General features: G+C 43.3%; 1 protein-coding gene across 1 annotated transcript in view; it reads left to right on the plus strand.

Moving 5' to 3' along the window:
* Positions 1–681: 681 nt before the first annotated feature.
* The window catches only part of fn1a (fibronectin 1a), a 94,281-nt gene continuing 72,492 nt past the window's right edge, over positions 682–22,470 (plus strand). Inside the window, exons 1-12 of the mRNA XM_039014382.1 lie at positions 682–986; positions 1,249–1,374; positions 2,051–2,188; positions 2,717–2,848; positions 3,111–3,248; positions 3,749–3,907; positions 5,020–5,241; positions 8,776–8,958; positions 9,629–9,805; positions 13,257–13,412; positions 13,654–13,782; positions 14,386–14,529. Coding sequence (XP_038870310.1) covers positions 848–986; positions 1,249–1,374; positions 2,051–2,188; positions 2,717–2,848; positions 3,111–3,248; positions 3,749–3,907; positions 5,020–5,241; positions 8,776–8,958; positions 9,629–9,805; positions 13,257–13,412; positions 13,654–13,782; positions 14,386–14,529 — 1,843 coding nt within the window. The 5' untranslated portion in view covers positions 682–847. The remainder of the gene's footprint in view (positions 987–1,248; positions 1,375–2,050; positions 2,189–2,716; positions 2,849–3,110; positions 3,249–3,748; positions 3,908–5,019; positions 5,242–8,775; positions 8,959–9,628; positions 9,806–13,256; positions 13,413–13,653; positions 13,783–14,385; positions 14,530–22,470) is intronic.

Here is a 22,470-nt window from a genome sequence, read left to right on the forward strand (position 1 = left end):
CGGAGTGTCCCATCTCCTCAAACTTTTCTCTGACCTCCCTTCATCGTCTTTCTCCTTTCCATTCAATGCAAAGGGCTTTAGAGGCATGAGAAACATATGTTAACGTTGCCAAAGCAAGTGAAGTAGATAATAAACAAAAGTGAAATAAACAAATGTTTCTTTAAACATTACACTCACAAAAGTTCTAAAATAATGGAGACGTTTAAAATGTCATAGTTGAAGGATGACATTACAGTGTTGTAATGATGTGCAAATAGTTAAAGTACAAAAGGCAAAAATAAACATAAATATGGTTTGTATATTTTTTCCTCATTGGAAGTATTCTATAAGTAGGAGGAGTTTAGTCATTTATCCAAAATACCTCGTATCCGTCTTTTCCCACTTCTAAATCATATTTCCTACCTTGTAACTTTAAAGGAGCCTAACTGTCTTCCCATAACTTCTATTTGAAGATACTCATGTATTCCTATTTTGCAATACTGGATAAATTGACGGTATTTTTTGGGGGGGGGGGGGATGATTCGTAACCAGTGGCTTTGACGTGTGTTTAGCGTTGGTACTGTTGGACCCTCCTCCATCCCCAGCAGAAAGCCATGCCCAAATAAAAGCGCTCACTAGTTTGGGAGCCTATTAGGAGCGGTGCGGCTGAGAGTCTGGCGGGGCAGGATACTATCCGAGGAGGCTGTGTGCAAAAGGGGGAAAAAATTTGGTTTCACGGACAGTACAACCGAACTAGCCTCCGACTTCACTGTGGATCTTTCATGTTTTTATTTTTTTTTAGAAGAGCCACATCAAACTACCTCTAAGATTACACATTTCTCCCAGATTTTCCTGTCCCGTAATCAGTATGTCCAGTAGCCCTATTATCAGGGTTCTGGTGGTGCTTTGCATCGGGACCGCTGTGAACTGTATGCCGAACAGGAAAAGCAGGCGGCAGGCTCATCAGGGAGAAATAAAAATACCTTCAGTATCATCCGTCTCTCAAGGTGAGGTTTTCATATATTTATTTTTTTGGGGGCGGCTACATTTTGTTTTGTAAAACTTGTATTATTTGTAAAACGTTTGGTAGTCTATTATAGAATAGTATCTTAAAAGTTTATTGTATGTTTTGCCATTTCGTCTATTATTATTATTATTATTATTATTATTATAAACATGGATGGTGTCAAGCTTTAAACATGTTTCTACTTGGAAGTGTAACAGATTGTACATTGCCTTTCCTTCTCTACTACTTCTCTTCTTCTCTAGACGGCTGCATTGATAATGGGCAAATGTATAACATTAACGACCAATGGGAGCGTTCCTATCTGGGCACTATGTTGATCTGCACTTGTCACGGAGTTGCAGGAATTAAGTGTAAAACGAAACCCGAAGGTGAACTTGCATTTCTACATCTTTATATTTATATATAAATATATATAAAACCTACATGGTCAATGCAAGTCCTTTGTCTCACACCATTCTGTAAATGTCAGTTAACTTAATTACTTAGTAAACTTAATTAACTTAGTAAAATACTAAATTAATACTAACTTAATTAACTTAGTAAAATAATTATTGCAATTGATCGAAGTTCAAATATGTTCTCTCAGGCTACTTCTGTCACTAACTCCACATATAGGCTCTGTGTCATCAGTATAGAGAGTGTAACTACGATTGATGCTATTGTGTCCTCTGCTTTGAGTTCTCCTAGGATAAATATATCCTCTTTATGTGTGTTCATCTGCATCTTGTCTCTGTTTTTGTGTGCAAACCCAGTGACTAACGAAACCCATAACATACCCCAAAATATGTTCCACAGCTGAGGAGACCTGCTATGATAACTTCTTAGGGCTAGGCCCCTTTTTTTTCTCCACTTCCTGTCTGAATGACGTGCCCAAAGTAAACTGCCTGTAGCTCAGGCCCTGAAGCCAGGATATGCATATAATTGGTATCATTGGAAAGAAAATATATAATCTTTGTGTGTGTTCATCGGCATCTTGTCTCTGTTTCTGTGTGCGCACCCAGTGACTAACGAAACACAATAACATACCCCAAATATGTTCCACAGCTGAGGAGACCTGCTACGATAAGATCAACGCCAGGTCTTATCGGGTTGGCGAGACCTATGAGAGACCCAAAGAGGGCATGATCTGGGACTGTACATGCATTGGCTCAGGCCGGGGGAAAATCAGCTGCACCATTGCCAGTGAGTGGGCTCGTGTGTGTGTGTGTGTGTGTGTGTGTGTGTGTGTGTGTGTGTGTGTGTGTGTGTGTGTGTGTGTGTGTGTGTGTCTGTGTGTCTGTGTGTGTGTGTGTGTGTGTGTGTGTGTGTGTGTGTGTGTGTGTGTGTGTGTGTGTGTGTGTGTGTGTGTGTGTGTGTGTGTGTACCAGTGAGTGGGCTCATTAATCTCGTTAAATCTCCATAACACATTGAGACCTCACAGTATGTGATGCAGCTGGATGGGTGTGTGTGTCTGTCTGTGTGCCTGACTGTCTGTCTGACTGTGTGTCTGTCTGACTGTGTCTGTTTGACTGTCTGTCTGGCTATATGTGTCTGTCTGACTGTGTCTGCCTGACTGTCTGTCTGTCTGTGTGTCTGTCTGTCTGTGTGTCTGTCTGACTGTGTGTCTGCCTGACTGTCTGTCTGTCTGCCTCACTGTCTGTCTGTCTGCCTGACTGTGTCTGTCTGTCTGCATGACTGTGTTAAAGTGTCTCACTGTTCTCTATCTCCCAGACCGCTGTCATGAGGGCGGTCAGTCCTATAAGATTGGGGACACGTGGAAGAGACCTCATGACACTGAAAGCTATATGCTAGAGTGTGTCTGTCTGGGCAACGGCAAGGGAGAGTGGACCTGCAAACCTGTTGGTGAGCAATGGGGAAGGACTTTTCACCTGGGTTGTATTTATTAAAGCACACTGTAGCAGAACTTAGTGCAACGTTTTAACTAGAAACAAACGTTGATTGGATAAGTATAGATAGTACCTTCCAGGTTTTCGGCCCGTTTGCTTCCGTTTCATTGTCTCGTTGAATACGACCCAACTGGAGTATAGCTGTCAAAACAAGCACAGCATCATAAACCCCCCCCCCCCCCCCCCTCCCCCCCCTCTCTCTCTCGTTCTGTCCGCAGCGGAGCGTTGCTATGACAACACGGCGGGGACATCCTACGTGGTGGGTGAAACATGGGAGAAACCGTATCAGGGCTGGATGATCGTAGACTGCACCTGTCTAGGAGAGGGGAGTGGCAGGATCACCTGTACCTCTAGAAGTAAAAGACTAACACACACACACACACACACACACACACACACACACACACACACACACACACACACACACACACACACACACATATATCTATGCCCTCAGGCTCATACACACCAGCTGGATCCCATTTTAATTGGCCTCTGCAGATCGTGTGTGTGAGCAGTTCCGTTGTGCAGACTTAATGAAGGGAAAAGTTCAGCTTAACTTGGTGAAAAAGAATGCAAATGATCTGTGGTGGAAATTATAATTGTACTAGTGCCATTTTTAAGTGATTTTTTTTACATATCCTTATTTAAAAACCCAATGCAATTCTATAACATTACGAAACGTGGTACATATTATACCACTGCTTGCCCATTATCCTGTTAGTGGATCTGAACTGGGTTGTATTCATAAGGTCAAAATGTAGCAAAATACTTTGCAACAGAACTAAAAATCCGCATCTAATTGAACAATTCCAGGCAGTCACTCCCTGTTCTCCTTTTCCCCCCCTCCCCTCAGATCGGTGTAACGACCAGGACACACTGACGTCCTATCGTATCGGAGACACCTGGAGCAAGACGGACGCTCGAGGTCACATGCTGCAGTGTCTGTGTACGGGGAACGGGCGTGGCGAATGGAAGTGTGAGAGACACGCCTCCCTCCACACTACCGGTCTGGGTGAGACTCCTACTGCTTCTGTGTGTGTGTGTGTGTGTGTGTGTGTGTGTGTGTGTGTGTGTGTGTGTGTGTGTGTGTGTGTGTGTGTGTGTGTGTGTGTGTGTGTCTGTACCAGTGAGTGGTCTCGTGTGTGTGTCTCTCTGTGTGTGTGTGTGTGTGTGTGTGTGTGTGTGTGTGTGTGTGTGTGTGTGTGTGTGTGTGTGTGTGTGTGTGTGTGTGTGTGTGTGTGTGTCTGTACCAGTGAGTGGGCTCGTGTGTGTGTGTGTGTGTGTGTGTGTGTGTGTGTGTGTGTGTGTGTGTGTGTGTGTGTGTCTGTACCAGTGAGTGGGCTCATGTGTGTGTGTGTGTGTGTGTGTGTGTGTGTGTGTGTGTGTGTGTGTGTGTGTGTGTGTGTGTGTGTGTGTGTGTGTGTCTGTACCAGTGAGTGGGCTCGTGTGTGTGTGTGTGTGTGTGTGTGTGTGTGTGTGTGTGTGTGTGTGTGTGTGTGTCTGTACCAGTGAGTGGGCTCATGTGTGTGTCTCTCTGTGTGAGTGTGTAGCCCAGGTGTGTGTGTGTGTGTGTGTGTGTGTGTGTGTGTGTGTGTGTGTGTGTGTGTGTGTGTGTGTGTGTGTGTGTGTGTAAGTGTTAACTATATAATGTGTGAGAGACAGATGGGTGTGATCGCCACTATTATTCCTCATCTTTCCCCAGACAGCTTGTGGTTGAACTGCATTGTAATTACAAGCCTCTACCCACATTTTTAAAAAGCGACAGATTCTCTTTTGGGATTTTTCTGGGGATTATTCCCAGACACGGGATATCAATTGAACATTATAGGACTTAATCTGTTTCTGTGTAAACTTTCCCGTAAACTAGTAAAAGCAAATGAGTTTTAATCTACACTGTATTTAAACTTTTCTGTTGACTGGAGGCAAGGTTCCTGTTCCTATGTGTGTTGTAGTTTGTTTTAAATGTTCCCCCTTTTCTCTTTTTCAGGATGTCTGTTTTATTTTTTTTTACTTTCATAGTGTAGACTACAAATGAGTCAACGCAAATCTAGTGCTATATATTTTTACAAACAATGTCACTGACTGAAAGTGTTTCTCCCCCCCCCCTTCCCCATCCATTTCCAGGCACTGGGTCCCGTGTGGTCACCAACATCCAGCCGGCTGTGTATCAGCCCCACCCCCTTCCCCAGCCCGGCCTGGAGCCTCTCCCCGGTCTAGCCCAGGAAGGGGCCTGCCAGACGGACGCGGGGGTGGCCTACGCCCTGGGGATGAGATGGATCAAGACCCAGGGGAGCAAACAGATGCTGTGTACCTGCCTGGGCAACGGGGTCAGCTGTGAGGAGTGGGGTACGTCTTCGTAGTCTTATTCATGTGTATTCATGCCTGCATCTAACGGTTTAATTTTGGTCTACCAGTTCTGAACAGTGGTTTTAATAACCTCTGAAAGGGAATTATTCATGCCAGGCCTTTTTTCTTTTCTTTTTTTAAAGCTACTGAGTAAGATTTAGATTTAGAAAGTTGATCGTGAAACTGTCAACGTCTCTGAGGTACTAAATACATGTGTATATAGTTTGCTGGTTCAAGTTGATTTGAAACAATGAATACATTGAAAATATTACTGATCAAAGTTTTTAACAATAAAAACAGGCAACTTACATCAGTCAGCAATCTTTCTGACATTGTTCTGGTTCTTTCTGACATTGTTCTGGTTCTTTCTGACATTGTTCTGGTTCTTTCTGACATTGTTCTGGTTCTTTCTGACATTGTTCTGGTTCTTTCTGACATTGTTCTGGTTATTTCTGACATTGTTCTGGTTCTTTCTGACATTGTTCTGGTTATTTCTGACATTGTTCTGGTTCTTTCTGACATTGTTCTGGTTCTTTCTGACATTGTTCTGGTTCTTTTTGACATTGTTCTGGTTCTGTTTGACATTGTTCTGGTTCTATCTGACATTGTTCTGGTTATTTCTGACATTGTTCTGGTTCTTTCTGACATTGTTCTGGTTCTTTCTGACATTGTTCTGTTTTTTTCTGACATTGTTCTGGTTCTTTTTGACATTGTTCTGGTTCTTTCTGACATTGTTCTGGTTCTTTCTGACATTGTTCTGATTCTTTTTGACATTGTTCTGGTTCTTTCTGACATTGTTCTGGTTCTTTTTGACATTGTTCTGGTTCTATCTGACATTGTTCTGGTTCTTTCTGACATTGTTCTGGTTCTTTCTGACATTGTTCTGGTTCTTTCTGACATTGTTCTGGTTCTTTTTTACATTGTTCTGGTTCTGTTTGACATTGTTCTGGTTCTATCTGACATTGTTCTGGTTCTTTCTGACATTGTTCTGATTCTTTCTGACATTGTTCTGATTCTATCTGACATTGTTCTGGTTCTTTCTGACATTGTTCTGGTTCTTTCTGACATTGTTCTGGTTCTTTCTGACATTGTTCTGGTTCTTTCTGACATTGTTCTGGTTCTTTCTGACATTGTTCTGGTTCTTTCTGACATTGTTCTGGTTCTTTCTGACATTGTTCTGGTTCTTTTTGACATTGTTCTGGTTCTTTCTGACATTGTTCTGGTTCTTTCTGACATTGTTCTGATTCTTTTTGACATTGTTCTGGTTCTTTCTGACATTGTTCTGGTTATTTCTGACATTGTTCTGGTTCTTTCTGACATTGTTCTGGTTATTTCTGACATTGTTCTGGTTCTTTCTGACATTGTTCTGGTTCTTTCTGACATTGTTCTGGTTATTTCTGACATTGTTCTGGTTCTTTCTGACATTGTTCTGGTTCTTTCTGACATTGTTCTGATTCTTTTTGACATTGTTCTGGTTCTTTCTGACATTGTTCTGGTTCTATCTGACATTGTTCTGGTTCTTTCTGACATTGTTCTGGTTCTTTCTGACATTGTTCTGATTCTTTTTGACATTGTTCTGGTTCTTTTTGACATTGTTCTGATTCTGTTTGACATTGTTCTGGTTCTATCTGACATTGTTCTGGTTCTTTCTGACATTGTTCTGGTTCTTTCTGACATTGTTCTGGTTCTTTCTGACATTGTTCTGGTTCTTTTTGACATTGTTCTGGTTCTGTTTGACATTGTTCTGGTTCTATCTGACATTGTTCTGGTTCTTTCTGACATTGTTCTGATTCTGTTTGACATTGTTCTGATTCTTTCTGACATTGTTCTGGTTCTTTCTGACATTGTTCTGATTCTGTTTGACATTGTTCTGATTCTTTCTGACATTGTTCTGGTTCTTTCTGACATTGTTCTGGTTCTATCTGACATTGTTCTGGTTCTATCTGACATTGTTCTGGTTCTTTCTGACATTGTTCTGGTTCTTTCTGACATTGTTCTGGTTCTTTTTGACATTGTTCTGGTTCTGTTTGACATTGTTCTGGTTCTATCTGACATTGTTCTGGTTATTTCTGACATTGTTCTGGTTCTTTCTGACATTGTTCTGGTTCTTTCTGACATTGTTCTGGTTTTTTCTGACATTGTTCTGGTTCTTTTTGACATTGTTCTGGTTCTTTCTGACATTGTTCTGGTTCTTTCTGACATTGTTCTGATTCTTTTTGACATTGTTCTGGTTCTTTCTGACATTGTTCTGGTTCTTTTTGACATTGTTCTGGTTCTATCTGACATTGTTCTGGTTCTTTCTGACATTGTTCTGGTTCTTTCTGACATTGTTCTGGTTCTTTCTGACATTGTTCTGGTTCTTTTTGACATTGTTCTGGTTCTGTTTGACATTGTTCTGGTTCTATCTGACATTGTTCTGGTTCTTTCTGACATTGTTCTGATTCTTTCTGACATTGTTCTGATTCTATCTGACATTGTTCTGGTTCTTTCTGACATTGTTCTGGTTCTTTCTGACATTGTTCTGGTTCTTTCTGACATTGTTCTGGTTCTTTCTGACATTGTTCTGGTTCTTTCTGACATTGTTCTGGTTCTTTCTGACATTGTTCTGGTTCTTTCTGACATTGTTCTGGTTCTTTTTGACATTGTTCTGGTTCTTTCTGACATTGTTCTGGTTCTTTCTGACATTGTTCTGATTCTTTTTGACATTGTTCTGGTTCTTTCTGACATTGTTCTGGTTATTTCTGACATTGTTCTGGTTCTTTCTGACATTGTTCTGGTTATTTCTGACATTGTTCTGGTTCTTTCTGACATTGTTCTGGTTCTTTCTGACATTGTTCTGGTTATTTCTGACATTGTTCTGGTTCTTTCTGACATTGTTCTGGTTCTTTCTGACATTGTTCTGATTCTTTTTGACATTGTTCTGGTTCTTTCTGACATTGTTCTGGTTCTATCTGACATTGTTCTGGTTCTTTCTGACATTGTTCTGGTTCTTTCTGACATTGTTCTGATTCTTTTTGACATTGTTCTGGTTCTTTTTGACATTGTTCTGATTCTGTTTGACATTGTTCTGGTTCTATCTGACATTGTTCTGGTTCTTTCTGACATTGTTCTGGTTCTTTCTGACATTGTTCTGGTTCTTTCTGACATTGTTCTGGTTCTTTTTGACATTGTTCTGGTTCTGTTTGACATTGTTCTGGTTCTATCTGACATTGTTCTGGTTCTTTCTGACATTGTTCTGATTCTGTTTGACATTGTTCTGATTCTTTCTGACATTGTTCTGGTTCTTTCTGACATTGTTCTGGTTCTATCTGACATTGTTCTGGTTCTATCTGACATTGTTCTGGTTCTTTCTGACATTGTTCTGGTTCTTTCTGACATTGTTCTGATTCTTTCTGACATTGTTCTGGTTCTTTCTGACATTGTTCTGGTTCTTTCTGACATTGTTCTGGTTCTTTCTGACATTGTTCTGGTTCTTTCTGACATTGTTCTGGTTCTTTTTGACATTGTTCTGGTTCTATGTGTTTGTGTTTGCAGAGGGCCCAGCCCCAGTGTACGGTGGGAACTCTAATGGTCAGCCCTGTGTGTTCCCCTTCACCTTTATGGGAAAGACCCACCACTCCTGTACCTCAGAGGGACGCCCCGACGGGCAGCTGTGGTGTTGTGTTTCCTCCGACTGCGAGACAGAACAGAAATTCTCCTTTTGTACCAAGAAGAATGGTGAGATTTTGTAAAATATTTGATTTACAGCTTTTTATATGAGAGAGAGAGAGACTCTCTTTTCTGAACCTAAAAAAACGAGTGAACAGAAAGGCAACACGAGTAGAGCAAGCGATCTGTGGGAGCTCAACACAAACATGTGTTGAATGGTGATCTCAACCCTGAGTGTTTTCCAGCAGAGTCACTAGAATTCTAGCCAGCCAACACCATTTAAACATCTGGCTTTTATTAGAATGGGACTTAGTATCCACGTTGCTTTGGGTAGTTAACTTACTCATTGGCTGCATCCTAAATGGCACCCTATTCTCTTTTATAGTGCACTACTTTTAGACCAGGGCCCATAGTGCACAACTTTTGACCAGGGCCCTTTTGTAGTGCACTACTTTTGACCAGGGCTCTTTTGTAGTGCACTACTTTTGACCAGGGCCCATAGTGCACAACTTTTGACCAGGGCCCTTTTGTAGTGCACTACTTTTGACCAGGGCTCTTTTGTAGTGCACTACTTTTGACCAGGGCCCTTTTGTAGTGCACTACTTTTGACCAGGGCTCTTTTGTAGTGCACTACTTTTGACCAGGGCCCTTTTGTAGTACACTACTTTTGACTAGAGCCCTATCTAGGTAATATGATGTCATCTGGGACACGCCCTCATTGTGTCTGTTGTGTTTGCAGTGATGGTGACAACCAGAGGAGGAAACTCTAACGGTGCTCTGTGTCAGTTCCCCTTCCTCTACAATGGGAGAAACTACACAGACTGTAGCGCCGACGGGCGCAGGGACGGCATGAAATGGTGTGGAACCACCACCAACTATGACGGTGAACAGAGGTTTGGCTTCTGCCCCATGGCTGGTGAGTTCTGCGGTCCCATTCTCGGTTCTTTTTGCCAGACACGTACACAAGACAATCGTACTAACGCAGCCAGTGGCCGTCCCGTCACCTGTAGTCCTTGCAGTGTGACAGTCCAGTCAGATGTAGCCAGTGGTAGTCTCTGCTGTTTGTCTAGACTTTAACAAGGACAGATTTTGAGATGTTAGTGGAAAGTGGCACCAACTCATCTCATGTGTACAGCTGAAGTCAGAAGTTTACATACACCTTAGTCAAATACATTTAAACTCAGTTTTTCCACAATTCCTGACATTTAATCCTAGGAAAAATTCTCTGTTTTAGGTCAGTTAGGATCACCACTTTATTTTAAGAATGTGAAATGTCAGAATAATAGTAGAGAATGATTTATTTCAGCTTTTATTTCTTTCATCACATTCCCAGTGGGTCAGAAGTTTACATACACTCAATTAGTATTTGGTAGCGTTGCCTTTAAATTGTTTAACTTGGGTCAAATATTTCAGGTAGCCTTCCACAAGTTTCCCTCAATAAGTTCGGTGAATTTTGGCCCATTCCTCCTGACAGCTGGTGTAACTGAGTCAGGTTTGTAGGCCTCCTTGCTCGCTCACTCTTTTTCAGTTCTGTCCACAAATGTTCTATGGGATTGAGATCAGGGCTTTGATGGCCACTCCAATACCTCGACTTTGTTGTCCTTAAGCCATTTTGCCACAACTTTGGAAGTATGCTTGGGGTCATTGTCCATTTGGAAGACCCATTTCCGACCAAGCTTTAACTTCCTGACTGATGTCTTGAGATGTTGCTTCAATATATCCACATAATTTTCCTACCTCATGATGCCATCTATTGTGAAGTGCACCAGTCCCTCCTGCAGCAAAGCACCCCACAACATGATGCTGCCACCCCCGTGCTTCACGGTTGGGATGGTGTTCTTCGGCTTGCAAGTCTCCCCCTTTTTCCTCCAAACATAACGATGGTCGTTATGGCCAAACAGTTATATTTTTGTTTCATCAGACCGGAGGACATTTCTCCAAAAAGTACGATATTTGTCCCCATGTGTATTTGCAAACCGTAGTCTTGCTTTTTTATAGCGGTTTTGGAGCAGTGGCTTCTTCCTTGCTGAGCGGCATTTCAGGTTATGTGGATATAGGACTCGTTTTACTGTGGATATAGATACTTTTGTACCTGTTTCCTCCAGCATCTTCACAAGGTCCTTTGCTGTTGTTCTGGGATTGATTTGCCCTTTTCGCACCAATGTACGTTCATCTCTAGGAGACAGAACGCGTCTCCTTCCTGAGCGGTATGACGGCTGCGTGGTCCCATGGTGTTTATACTTGCGTACTATTGTTTGTACAGATGAACATGGTATCTTCAGGCGTTTGGAAATTGCTCCCAACGATGAACCCGACTTGATGTGGTCCACATTTTTTTTTGAGAACTTGGCTGATTTCTTTTGATTTTCCCATGATGTCAAGTAAAGAGGCACTGAATTTGAAGGTAGGCGTTGAAATACATCCACAGGTACACCTCCAATTGACTCAAATGATGTCAATAAGCCTATCAGAAGCTTCTAAAGTCATGACATACTTTTCTGAAATTTTCCAATCTGTTTAAAGGCACAGTCAACTTAGTGTATGTAAACTTCTGACCCACTGGAATTGTGATACAGTGAATTATTATAAGTGAAATAATCTGTCTGTAAACAATTGTTGGAAAAATGACTTGCGTCATGCACAAAGTAGATGTCCTAACCGACTTGTAAACTTCCGACTTCAACTGTATGTACTGTATTCTATACTATCTACTGTATCAGTCTATGCTGCTCTGACATCGCTCGTTCATATATTTATATATTCTTCATTCTTTTACTTAGATTTGTGTGTATTAGGTATTTGTTGTGAAATTGTTAGATATTACTTGTTAGATATACTGTCGGGAGCTAGAAGCACAAGCATTTCGCTACACCCGCAATAACATCTGCTAAACACGTGTATGTGACCAATACAATTTGATTTGAGGTAGCCAAGTGGTTTAAGAGCATTGGATCAGTAATCTAAAGGTTGTTGGTTCAAAGTTCCAGAGACGACTAGGTGAAGAAAAAAAAAATCTGTCGGTGTGCCCTTGAGCAAGGCACTTTACAGACACGCCAATTCAATTTAAGGTGGAGTGGTGGGAAACATGTGTGTGTTTTTATGATTTACAGTAGATGCTCGCCTTTTAAATCAAGTCAGTGTTTTAAAATGTCGTCTGTTGTCTTGGAACACAAAAGGGTTTAGAGACCGCCTTTTTAAACAAACACATGTTGATAATGGTAATGATATGTCTGAGGCCATTGGAGCAGTGTGGGAGCTTCACTCTCCTTCTTTATCATATGGCCTCAATCTCTGCCTTCTATTTGTTCTTTTGGGGATTTTTACACAATCAGTCAATCTCTCTTTGGCTGAATGGGTTAGTGGTAAATTCACACGCCTGTTGAAAGTACTGACCAGTTATTGAGGTTTTAAGTGCGGTCATTAGGCGAATGGGTAAATTACCATGAGAAAGGGTACTGTTGGGCCTGTAAAGAGTTAATGGTGATTGTTATCACTGTTTTTAGCCTCCCAGCTGGGCTGAAGGGGAGGGCAGACCTAGCGGAGACCCATAGCCTGGGCTCCCACGCCAGAGCCAGAATTTCAGGCCTAGAGCCCAGACCACCAGAACCAGATTAATGAAACCCGACCCAGAGCCTAGACCCAGAGAGAGGGAGAGGCTCCCAGAGCCTAGACCCAGAGAGCGGGAGAGACTCCCAGAGCCTAGACCCAGAGAGAGGGAGAGACTCCCAGAGCCTAGACCCAGAGAGAGGGAGAGACTCCCAGAGCCCAGACCCAGAGAGAGGGAGAGACTCCCAGAGCCTAGACCCAGAGAGAGGGAGAGACTCCCAGAGCCTAGACCCAGAGAGAGGGAGAGACTCCCAGAGCCTAGACCCAGAGAGAGGGAGAGACTCCCAGAGCCTAGACCCAGAGAGAGGGAGAGACTCCCAGAGCCCAGAGGCGTGCCAGAGACAGCGAGCGACTCCCAGAGGCTGGCCAGAGGCCACCATGTGTCTTCCTGAAAGAGACTACAGAGAGAGACTCTCTTCACTGCCTGTCTGGTCTCCAGGGCAGCCAGCTGCAATCAGCCTTGTCAACACCTCCACAGTCTACACTGCACCCTTATCTCTGCTGCCAACTCTCCACAACTCTCCACTCTCCTATCTGTATCTCGCTTCAATTAGGAAGACCGGCCCCCTACAGAGACCTTATATGTGTAGATAACCCTTCAGAGGATTATTATGTTATAAACATCTGTTTGTCGTTTGACCTTTAAAATTTTAATTTGACCCTACTGTTCCAGAAGTTCTAGATGTTCTGAGATCTAACATTCTAGAAGTTCAAACATTCTATCTTCTGAATTCTAACTTCTAAGTTCTCTGTCCTCTTAGCTCACGAGGAGGTGTGTACGACCAGCGAGGGCGTGATGTACCGTGTGGGAGACCAGTGGGACAAACGCCACGATGTCCTGGGACACATGATGCGCTGTACCTGCGTTGGGAACGGACGTGGAGAGTGGAGCTGTATCGCTTACTCCCAGCTCAAAGGTAATAAAAATTGAATTTTTTTTTTTTGATAGTTCCTTTCTAATACACTTGAAAGTAGGTGAGAGGTCATACATACCACATAGAACGTGTGATGTACAGCCGGTCCTAATTCTCTTCCTTCCCCTTGACCCTAACACTTTGATGTTCTCAGATCTGTAAAGGTGGAACCAATATGGGGATAGGGAGAGAATTTGGAGCAGCTGTTTTTGACCTTGTGTGTGTGTTTTTCTTCCTGTCACAGATCAGTGTATTGTGGACGGGTTGACCCATGAGGTGAATCAGACCTTCACTAAGCTTCATGAAGAGGGCTACATGATGAACTGTTCCTGTTTCGGACAGGGCCGTGGGCGCTGGAAGTGTGACGCCATTGGTGAGTTTATAGTTCATACAAACCTAGCGTGTTTTTTATGGACCAAGCTATTCATTTGTGGTGATATCAATCCTTACTGTGCTTGACTAGCCTGGTCCCATATCTGTTTGTGCTGTCTTGACAACTCCTATTCTAGCCTGGTTCCAGATATGTTTGTGTTTTGTCTTGACAACTCCTATTCTAGCCTGGTCCCATATCTGTTTGTGTGCTGTCTTGACAACTCCTATTCTAGCCTGGTCCCATATCTGTTTGTGTGCTGTCTTGACAACTCCTATTCTAGCCTGGTCCCATATCTGTTTGTGTTTTGTCTTGACAACTCCTATTCTAGCCTGGTTCCATATCTGTTTGGGCTGTCTTGACAACTCCTATTCTAGTCTGGTTCCAGATATGTTTGTGTGCTGTCTTGACAACTCCTATTCTAGCCTGGTCCCATATCTGTTTGTGTGCTGTCTTACTAACTTCTCTTGTCATTGTCACGCCAATACACCATAAACAGGACCCCCCCCCCCCCCCCCCTATGTGCCCTGGTGGAAAGTAGTTCACTATATAGGATGTCATGTTGGACACAGCCTAAATCTCATTGTTTGTAATATCTGTTCTCAGACCAGTGCCAGGAGCCAGAGACCAGGGTGTTCTATCAGATCGGCCAATCATGGGACAAACTGATCCACAGCGTCATGTACAAGTGTTATTGCTATGGCAACGGTATCGGCGAGCTCAGCTGTGAGCCCCAACAGTCTTTCCCAGGTAAGAACTCAACATCACTGAGCCCGATCTATAGTGGCCACAGTACTACACTATACTATTGGAAAATGTTCTGTTGGGGGTACGTTCAACCATCTTTCCCTGGTAATAACTAATATCACTAGCTAGGCGTGGTCACTACTGCAAAATGTAGTTTATTAAACAACTCGTTTTTTAATTTTTTTTATTATTTAACCTTTTAACTAACCAATGCGCCGTTTCTCTAGAGAGAAATCAAATCATTCACGAGATAAATTAAGTCAAGAACGGCGACGGATAGCATGCACGCGGACTATGAGAGAGGAATGTACACCACACAGCAATGAGGGATAGAGACAGTTGGTGAAGTAGCTCTACCCCATTGGTAGTACTAGTAGTAGTTGGCCATAAGCAGTCTTGAAAGTATGCCTTATGTACTTTTGAAGAACTAGTAAAATGATTTATCTGTGGTGCAGCATATTTAGGCAGCTAACATTAGCCTAGCTAGCATTAGCCTAGCTAGCATTAGCCTAGCTAACAGTAGCCTGTTCTTCAGGGTGAAGTTTCCCCTATATACAGATCTAGGATCAGTTTCCCCTCCTTCAATCCGATCCTTAACCATTAGTGGGGGAAATGCAAAAATGACCCAAGATCAGCGTCTAGGGGCAACTATCTGTTTCTTCCCTCCACTGTTACTCTTCGTCCCATGTGACAGGGAAAACTCGCTGCATTTCCGATCTGTGCTTTCTCTCCACAACGTCACGTCACGCTCGTAATTTAGCAGAAAAGCAACAATCTAATTAAACTATCCTGCTTCAGTCGTTAACCCCCCCCCCCCACCCCCACCCCCCACCCTGTTTGTTTGGGACTTTGTTCACAACTTTGAAGTGGAGGGCAGAGAGAGAGGGGGGAGGCTGGCACTCGTTGGTATAGCCACCATCTCCTCCCTTTTTTCTCAGGCCTTTGTTGTTAGTTGGTGTTGAGGTGTGGGTGGAGGTGGTGAATATACCAACTTGTGCAAGCCTCCCCCCTCTCTTTCTGCCCTCCACTTCAAAGTCAAGTTGTGAACAAAGTGGGGGGGCTGGCAGGTTTAACGACTCTGAAGCAGGATAGTTTAATCAAATGAATAGTTTTTAAAAAGAGTGTGACGGGGCATTGCTGAGAGAAAGCACAGATCAGAGATGCAACGAGTTTTCCCCACTTCTCCTCCTCCCTCCCACCTCCTCTCCTCCCTCCTTTATTCTCCTCTCCTCCCTCCACCACCTCCTCTCTCTTCCTACCTCCTCTCCTCCTCTTCTCCTCCTCCCTCCACCACCTCCTCTCCTCCCTCCACCACCTCCTCTCCTCCCTCCTTTCTTCCCCTCTCCTCCCTCCACCACCTCCTCTCTCCTCCTACCTCCACCACCTCCTCTCCTCCTCCCTCCACCACCACCTCCTCTCCTCCCTCCACCACCACCTCCTCTCCTCTCTCCACCACCTCCTCCCTCCCACCTCCTCTCCTCCCTCCTTTCTTGTCCTCCCCTCTCCTCCCTCCACCACCTCCCTCCACCACCTCCTCTCCTCCCTCCACCACCTCCTCTCCTTCCTCCACCACCTCCTCTCCTCCCTCCTTTCTTCTCCTCTTCTCCCTCCTTTCTTCTCCTCTCCTCCCTCCTTTCTTCTCCTCAACTCCCTCCTTTCTTCTCCTCAACTCCCTCCTTTCTTCTCCTCTCCTCCCTCCACCACCTCCTCTCCTCCCTCCACCACCTCCTCTCCTCCCTCCCCCACCTCTCCTCCCTCCTTTCTTCTCCTCTCCTCCCTCCTTTCTTCTCCTCTCCTCCCTCCACCACCTCCTCTACCCACCTCCCCCCTCTCCTCCTCCCTCCACCACCACCTTCTCTCTCCTCCTCCGCTCTCCTCTCTTCTCCTCCGCCCTCCTCTCTTCTCCACCTCCCTCTTCTCCTCTCTCAACCTCCCTCCTCTCTCCACCTCTCACCTCCTCCACCTTTCACCTCCCCCACCTCCTCTCCTCTCCTCCCTCCTTTCTTCTCCTCTCCTCCCTCCTTTCCTCTCCTCCTCCCTCTACCACCACCTCCTCTCTCCTCCTCCGCCCTCCTCTCTCCTCCTCCGCCCTCCTCTCTTCTCCTCCACCCTCCTCTCTTCTCCACCTCCCTCTTCTCCTCTCTCCACCTCCCTCTTCTCCTCCTCTCACCTCCCTCCACCATTTCCTCTCAGGTCTTTTGTTGTTAGTTGGTGTGTAGTGCTAGCTCCTTCAGAGGTGCTGGCTGATGTTTAGTCCTCTCATGTCAGTGGAAAACCATTAGCCACACTCTTTTGTCTCTTGTTCTCTGTTGCCACCTCTTCTTTGCTTTATGACTCAGTCCTTTTTCTGGTAACAAGCAAGCTCAACGTTGAGAGATGTTTACAGAAGCAGTCTGTTTTTCTAGCAGTCATTTGAACCCTGTCTCCTCTTATTTCTCTGGCACATTTCCTGTAGCGGTGCTCAGACAGGGTCTCTACCATCATGAAAATCCTTGGAAAACGAATGGAATTTTAAAGGAATTTTCAAGGCCTGGAAAAGTGTAGGAAAATAAATGAAAATGGATTTCATAATTTCCGTTAATGTAATTTATTTAGGCACAGTTTTTAAATATTTTATCAATCGAATAAAATCAAAATATCGGCCAGGATCAGAATGACAAGCGAGTCTGCGTTTTCGCGCTTCACCTGCTTGCCATTGCTCAAGTAGAGCGAGGCTGTCGGACATTGCAGCAGCAGGTAGGCCTAGCCTATATATTATGATAGAGAACAGATTAACTAGGTAGCCAATTGAAAACATATCTTGTACCGTTTTAGTTATTATTAATATGTATTCATGTTTTCGTCATGTCCCCAACCAACCAACTTGCGAATAAGGCCATACAAATTGTATGTACTTTGTTTTTAACTACATATGATTTATTTAAATGATTCTTCTTGACAAACTGAACGATTCACTTAACCATTTGTATTAGTTGGGATGCGGTTCAGTCGCATTGTATTGAATCATGTGACTGAAAATCATTTGTGAATCGTCAACATTCGTTTCAGAAAAAAATATTAGATATAAGCCTTTCTTTTGGATTATATGGCTTCAACTTGTTTTGTTGGTATGGGACTCCAATCTATGGGACTCCAATCTATGGGACTCCAATCTATGGGACTCCAATCTATGGGACTCCAATCTATGGGACTCCAATCTATGGGACTCCAATGTCTGGGACTCCAATCTATGGGACTCCAATCTATGGGACTCCAATCTATGGGACTCCAATCTATGGGACTCCAATGTCTGGGACTCCAATCTATGGGACTCCAATGTCTGGGACTCCAATCTATGGGACTCCAATCTATGGGACTCCAATCTATGGGACTCCAATCTATTGGACTCCAATGTCTGGGACTCCAATGTTTGGGACTCCAATGTCTGGGACTCCAATCTATGGGACTCCAATCTATGGGACTCCAATCTATTGGACTCCAATCTATGGGACTCCAATCTATTGGACTCCAATGTCTGGGACTCCAATGTCTGGGACTCCAATCTATGGGACTCTAATGTCTGGGACTCCAATGTCTGGGACTCCAATCTATGGGACTCCAATGTCTGGGACTCCAATCTATTGGACTCCAATGTCTGGGACTCCAATCTATTGGACTCCAATGTCTGGGACTCCAATGTCTGGGACTCCAATCTATTGGACTCCAATCTATGGGACTCCAATGTCTGGGACTCCAATGTCTGGGACTCCAATGTCTGGGACTCCAATCTATTGGACTCCAATGTCTGGGACTCCAATGTCTGGGACATTGCAACTAAATAGATGCTAATCAGCCTGCAAAGTAAACATTTCTAAGATAAATATGACTAAACTAAAAAATATACATTTTCCTAAAAATGTGTGGACTTGCTTCAGCTGAATAAAAAATATTTGTAGCCTACCATAGCCGTTTGATCTTTGATATATATTTCAAACGGCATAAAACTTATTTGGTTGTAGTGTTACAACCTCAAGGATACTGGGTGGTCGACCACCCTCCTGGAGAGATACTGGGTGGTCGACCACCCTCCTGGAGAGATACTGGGTGGTCGACCACCCTCCTGGAGAGATACTGGGTGGTCGACCCTCCTCCAGGAGAGATACTGGGTGGTCGACCCTCCTCCAGGAGAGATACTGGGTGGTTGACCACCCTCCTGGAGAGATACTGGGTGGTCGACCACCCTCCTGGAGAGATACTGGGTGGTCGACCACCCTCCTGGAGAGATACTGGGTGGTCGACCACCCTCCTGGAGAGATACTGGGTGGTCGACCATCCTCCTGGAGAGATACTGGGTGGTCGACCACCCTCCAGGAGAGATACTGGCTGTGCAGGTTTTTATTCCAGTCCCCCCTCTAACAAACCACATTCACAAATGAGCTGCTCAACCAGACCTTGATAAACTGGCCCTGATGTGTTTGAGCAGGGCTTGATCAAAACCCTGCACACTCAGCAGCTCTCCAGGCTGAGGGTTGACCACATGTTTTATACAGTTGCCTAAAAGGTATTTCACTTTGTGGGTTGAACTGAATTTATTTTGGGCAACAGACATCTACAACAAAATGCACAATGTGGACCCAGAGAGATATCACTTGAAAGTATTAATTAAAACACTTGTTTTCCAAAGTGATCCTTGACGGTAAAAACAAGAACACGTGTAATGATAAAAAAAACACAACGACAGAATTACAAAACAACCATAAATACATTTATATTGATGCTAGCCTAGCTAGCATTAGCCTAGCTAGCATTAGCCTAGCTAACAGTAGCCTAGCTAACAGTAGCCTAGCTAACAGGCCTAGCTACATAGGATGACTCAAAGACAGAATTACAAAACAACCATAAATACATTTATATTGACATCCTAAAAAGGGGCACTATTCACTGCACTTCTCCCTAACCTTAAAAAAATATAAATTGTATTAATTTCACGTTAAAACATTCTATTCATTTCACATCATAGCGATCCTTCAAATCAATACACCTGACAATAAGTAGAGGGCGCAAAGGGGAAACCACTCCACTTCCCCTACTTAAGTGCATTGCTCAACGAGTAACGACAGGAAATGATCCACGGATCAGAGCCTTCCAGTACCGATATCGCATTACGCTTCTTAATACGTACATAGAGACGCCGCCAATAGTTGATCATAGAAATTTGGTGAAAAGTCATGAAATTCCATCTGTCAAGATGTATATGAACCCTGTCAGAGCTCCTGTTAATAAATCCTCTACAGGATTGGTGTCCCTATAACCGGGACAGTTGAGCTAACGTGCGCTAATGTGATTAGCATGACAGTTGAAAGTAACAGCCAACTTTCCAGGACATAGACATGTCTTATATGGGCAGAAAGCTTAAATTCTTGTTAATCTAACTGCACTGTCCAATTTACAGTGAAAGAATACCATGCTCTTGTTTTGAGTGTGCACATTTATGTACTTGAAAATGTATCAATAAACAAATTAGGCACATTTGGGCAGACTTGATACAACATTTTGAACAGTAATACAATGGTTCATTGGATCAGTCTAAAACGTTGCACATACACTGCTGCCATCTAGTGGCCAACATCGAAATTGCACCTAGACTCCTAAGTCATATAATGGCCTTGCATTTCAAAGATGATGGAACCAAAAAAATGTATCTTTTACCAGATCTAATGTGTTATATTCTCCTACAGTAATTTCACATTTCCACAAACTTCCAAGTGTTTCCTTTTCAAATGGTATCAAGAATATGCATATCCTTGCTTCAGGTTCTGAGCTACAGGCAGTTAGATTTGAGTATGAGTCATTTTAGGAGAAAGAAAGAAGAAGGAAAAAGGCTATGATCAATCTGAATGTTGGTAGCTGTTTACAGTTTTTCCAGCAGTCATATGACCTGGCAATGGTTTTACTTATAATCCCGTGTGACATGTTAAGAGACTATTTGCACTAAAATAAATCTTCGAATACTTTCTTTATCTCACTCTCAACATTGCTCTCAGCACCTTTTACCACAATATCTCATGGCTGTTGTCATTTGAAGCGACACAAAGAAAGTGTGTCCGCTCTAGACTAGGTTGAAAAAAAAGAAAAGCCTCGGCGTTTTGTTTAAAGCGAAGCGCAACCCCAGCTCACTGTAATAACTTCCCTTAATGACATACAGATGTGAGATGACTGGGAAGGAGTGCAGCCCCGGGTTTAAATACTATTTCAAATATTATCAAATACTTTTAGTGTTTACTCTAGTCTGCTTGGAGTGCCTGATGGGCATGGTTTTGCAGTTTTGTGACAATTCTATTGGTTCCGTTGTGCCAATCAAACACAGATAAAGTATATGAAAACCAATTTGAATATTCTTTAAACCCAGGTCTGGAAAGGAGGGTTACAGAGCCTGGTGGTGGTTGGCTGCTGGGACCTAGTGCAGACTAAGTGGGATTTAAACACTGTATAAAACCTTCCCAGTCATTTGGCCCTTAGGAACTGTAATTAGGAGAAATTGAGACCAGATTGTGCCCAAGGTCATGTAGACTATCCTATCCTAGCGTGGTGTTAACCGATCCACTTGCTGAGGGGCTTTGATACAAGACTTTCTATGTAAAACAGTACTTCAAGAGTTAAACTGGATTCTCGACAGAAAACTACAGTTTCAACTTCCAATTGTCAGGATTATGTCTGTCGCCATAGAACTCTGTTTTTATATCTTGGAATATCCATTTTATAACACGGTTATCTAGATGTTCATATCATCCTTCTCTCATCCCGGGATTTACGGAATTACCGGCTTCAGTGCCGATGAGGGAGGATTATTATATTTTACTCATGAGCACGGCCTTATCTCAATTAAAGCATATTAGATGACTGTCATTCATATTCCATTCACCCAGTTCAATGTAACACCGATAGGTTTAGGCTACTACATGATACTCTAGTTGTTCCTATACCCATCATGAGGTTGATACAACCTAGCCTATGAATGAAAGTTTACAACGTAGGTGCACATAGGTCGAGAGAGAGATTTAGAGGTGGAGGCTGGTGGGAGGAGCTATAGGAGGATGGGCTCATTGTAATGGCTGAAATGGAATTGTATCAATGTTTAACTCTTGTTCCAATCATTTCATTCCAGCCATTACAATGAGCCTGTCCTCCTATAGCTCCTCCCACCAGCCTTCACCGAGTGACACATGGACAGACAGTTAAATATTCAATACCGCCTTGCACACTCTTGCCTGCATCAAGCTGATATAGGGTTTAGTCATTGGTCCAACAGTTGCAAACAGAAGTTTCTATTGGACAAATTTAGGTTTGTATATCCCTGTTTTTGTTCCGTTTGTTTCCGTTTTTAAGAAACGTTTTTAAACAGAATCGGCGGTATGAATACACCCCTGATCATGCGTTAACACAGTTCACTTTCATAGCAGCCACGTTGTATTCTTTCTCGCATCTATGCGCTCTCCTCTCACTTTTTCCCTTCACTTGTGGACTGTCATGCACAATTTTATGTATTTATTTTACCTTTATTTAACCAGGCAAGTCAGTTAAGAACATATTCTTATTTTCAATGACGGCCTACCAGGGAACAGTGGATTAACTGCCTGTTCAGAGGCAGAACGACAGATTTGTACCTTGTCAGCTCGGGGATTTGAACCTTTTGGTTACTAGCCCAACGTTCTAACCACTAGGCTACCCTGCCGCCCCAATACATCAGCTGTATGTGACCAGGCGAAAAAAATATTTCCAAGCCAAATTACCATATTAGCTAAAGTAACGTCATAGTCAACATAGCTACTAGAACTAACGCGTTAGTAAACCCGCTACAATCACATGAAGAGTTCAAGTGTTGTGTTGCATAGCCAGCTAGCTAGCTAACATAGCATCCCTCTGTTTGAGTAGGCTAAACTAACTGGCTGCATTTGCTAGCTAAGT

This window comes from Salvelinus namaycush, chromosome 19 (genome assembly GCF_016432855.1).
Source record: "Salvelinus namaycush isolate Seneca chromosome 19, SaNama_1.0, whole genome shotgun sequence".
NCBI classification, from domain to species: Eukaryota; Metazoa; Chordata; class Actinopteri; order Salmoniformes; family Salmonidae; genus Salvelinus; species Salvelinus namaycush.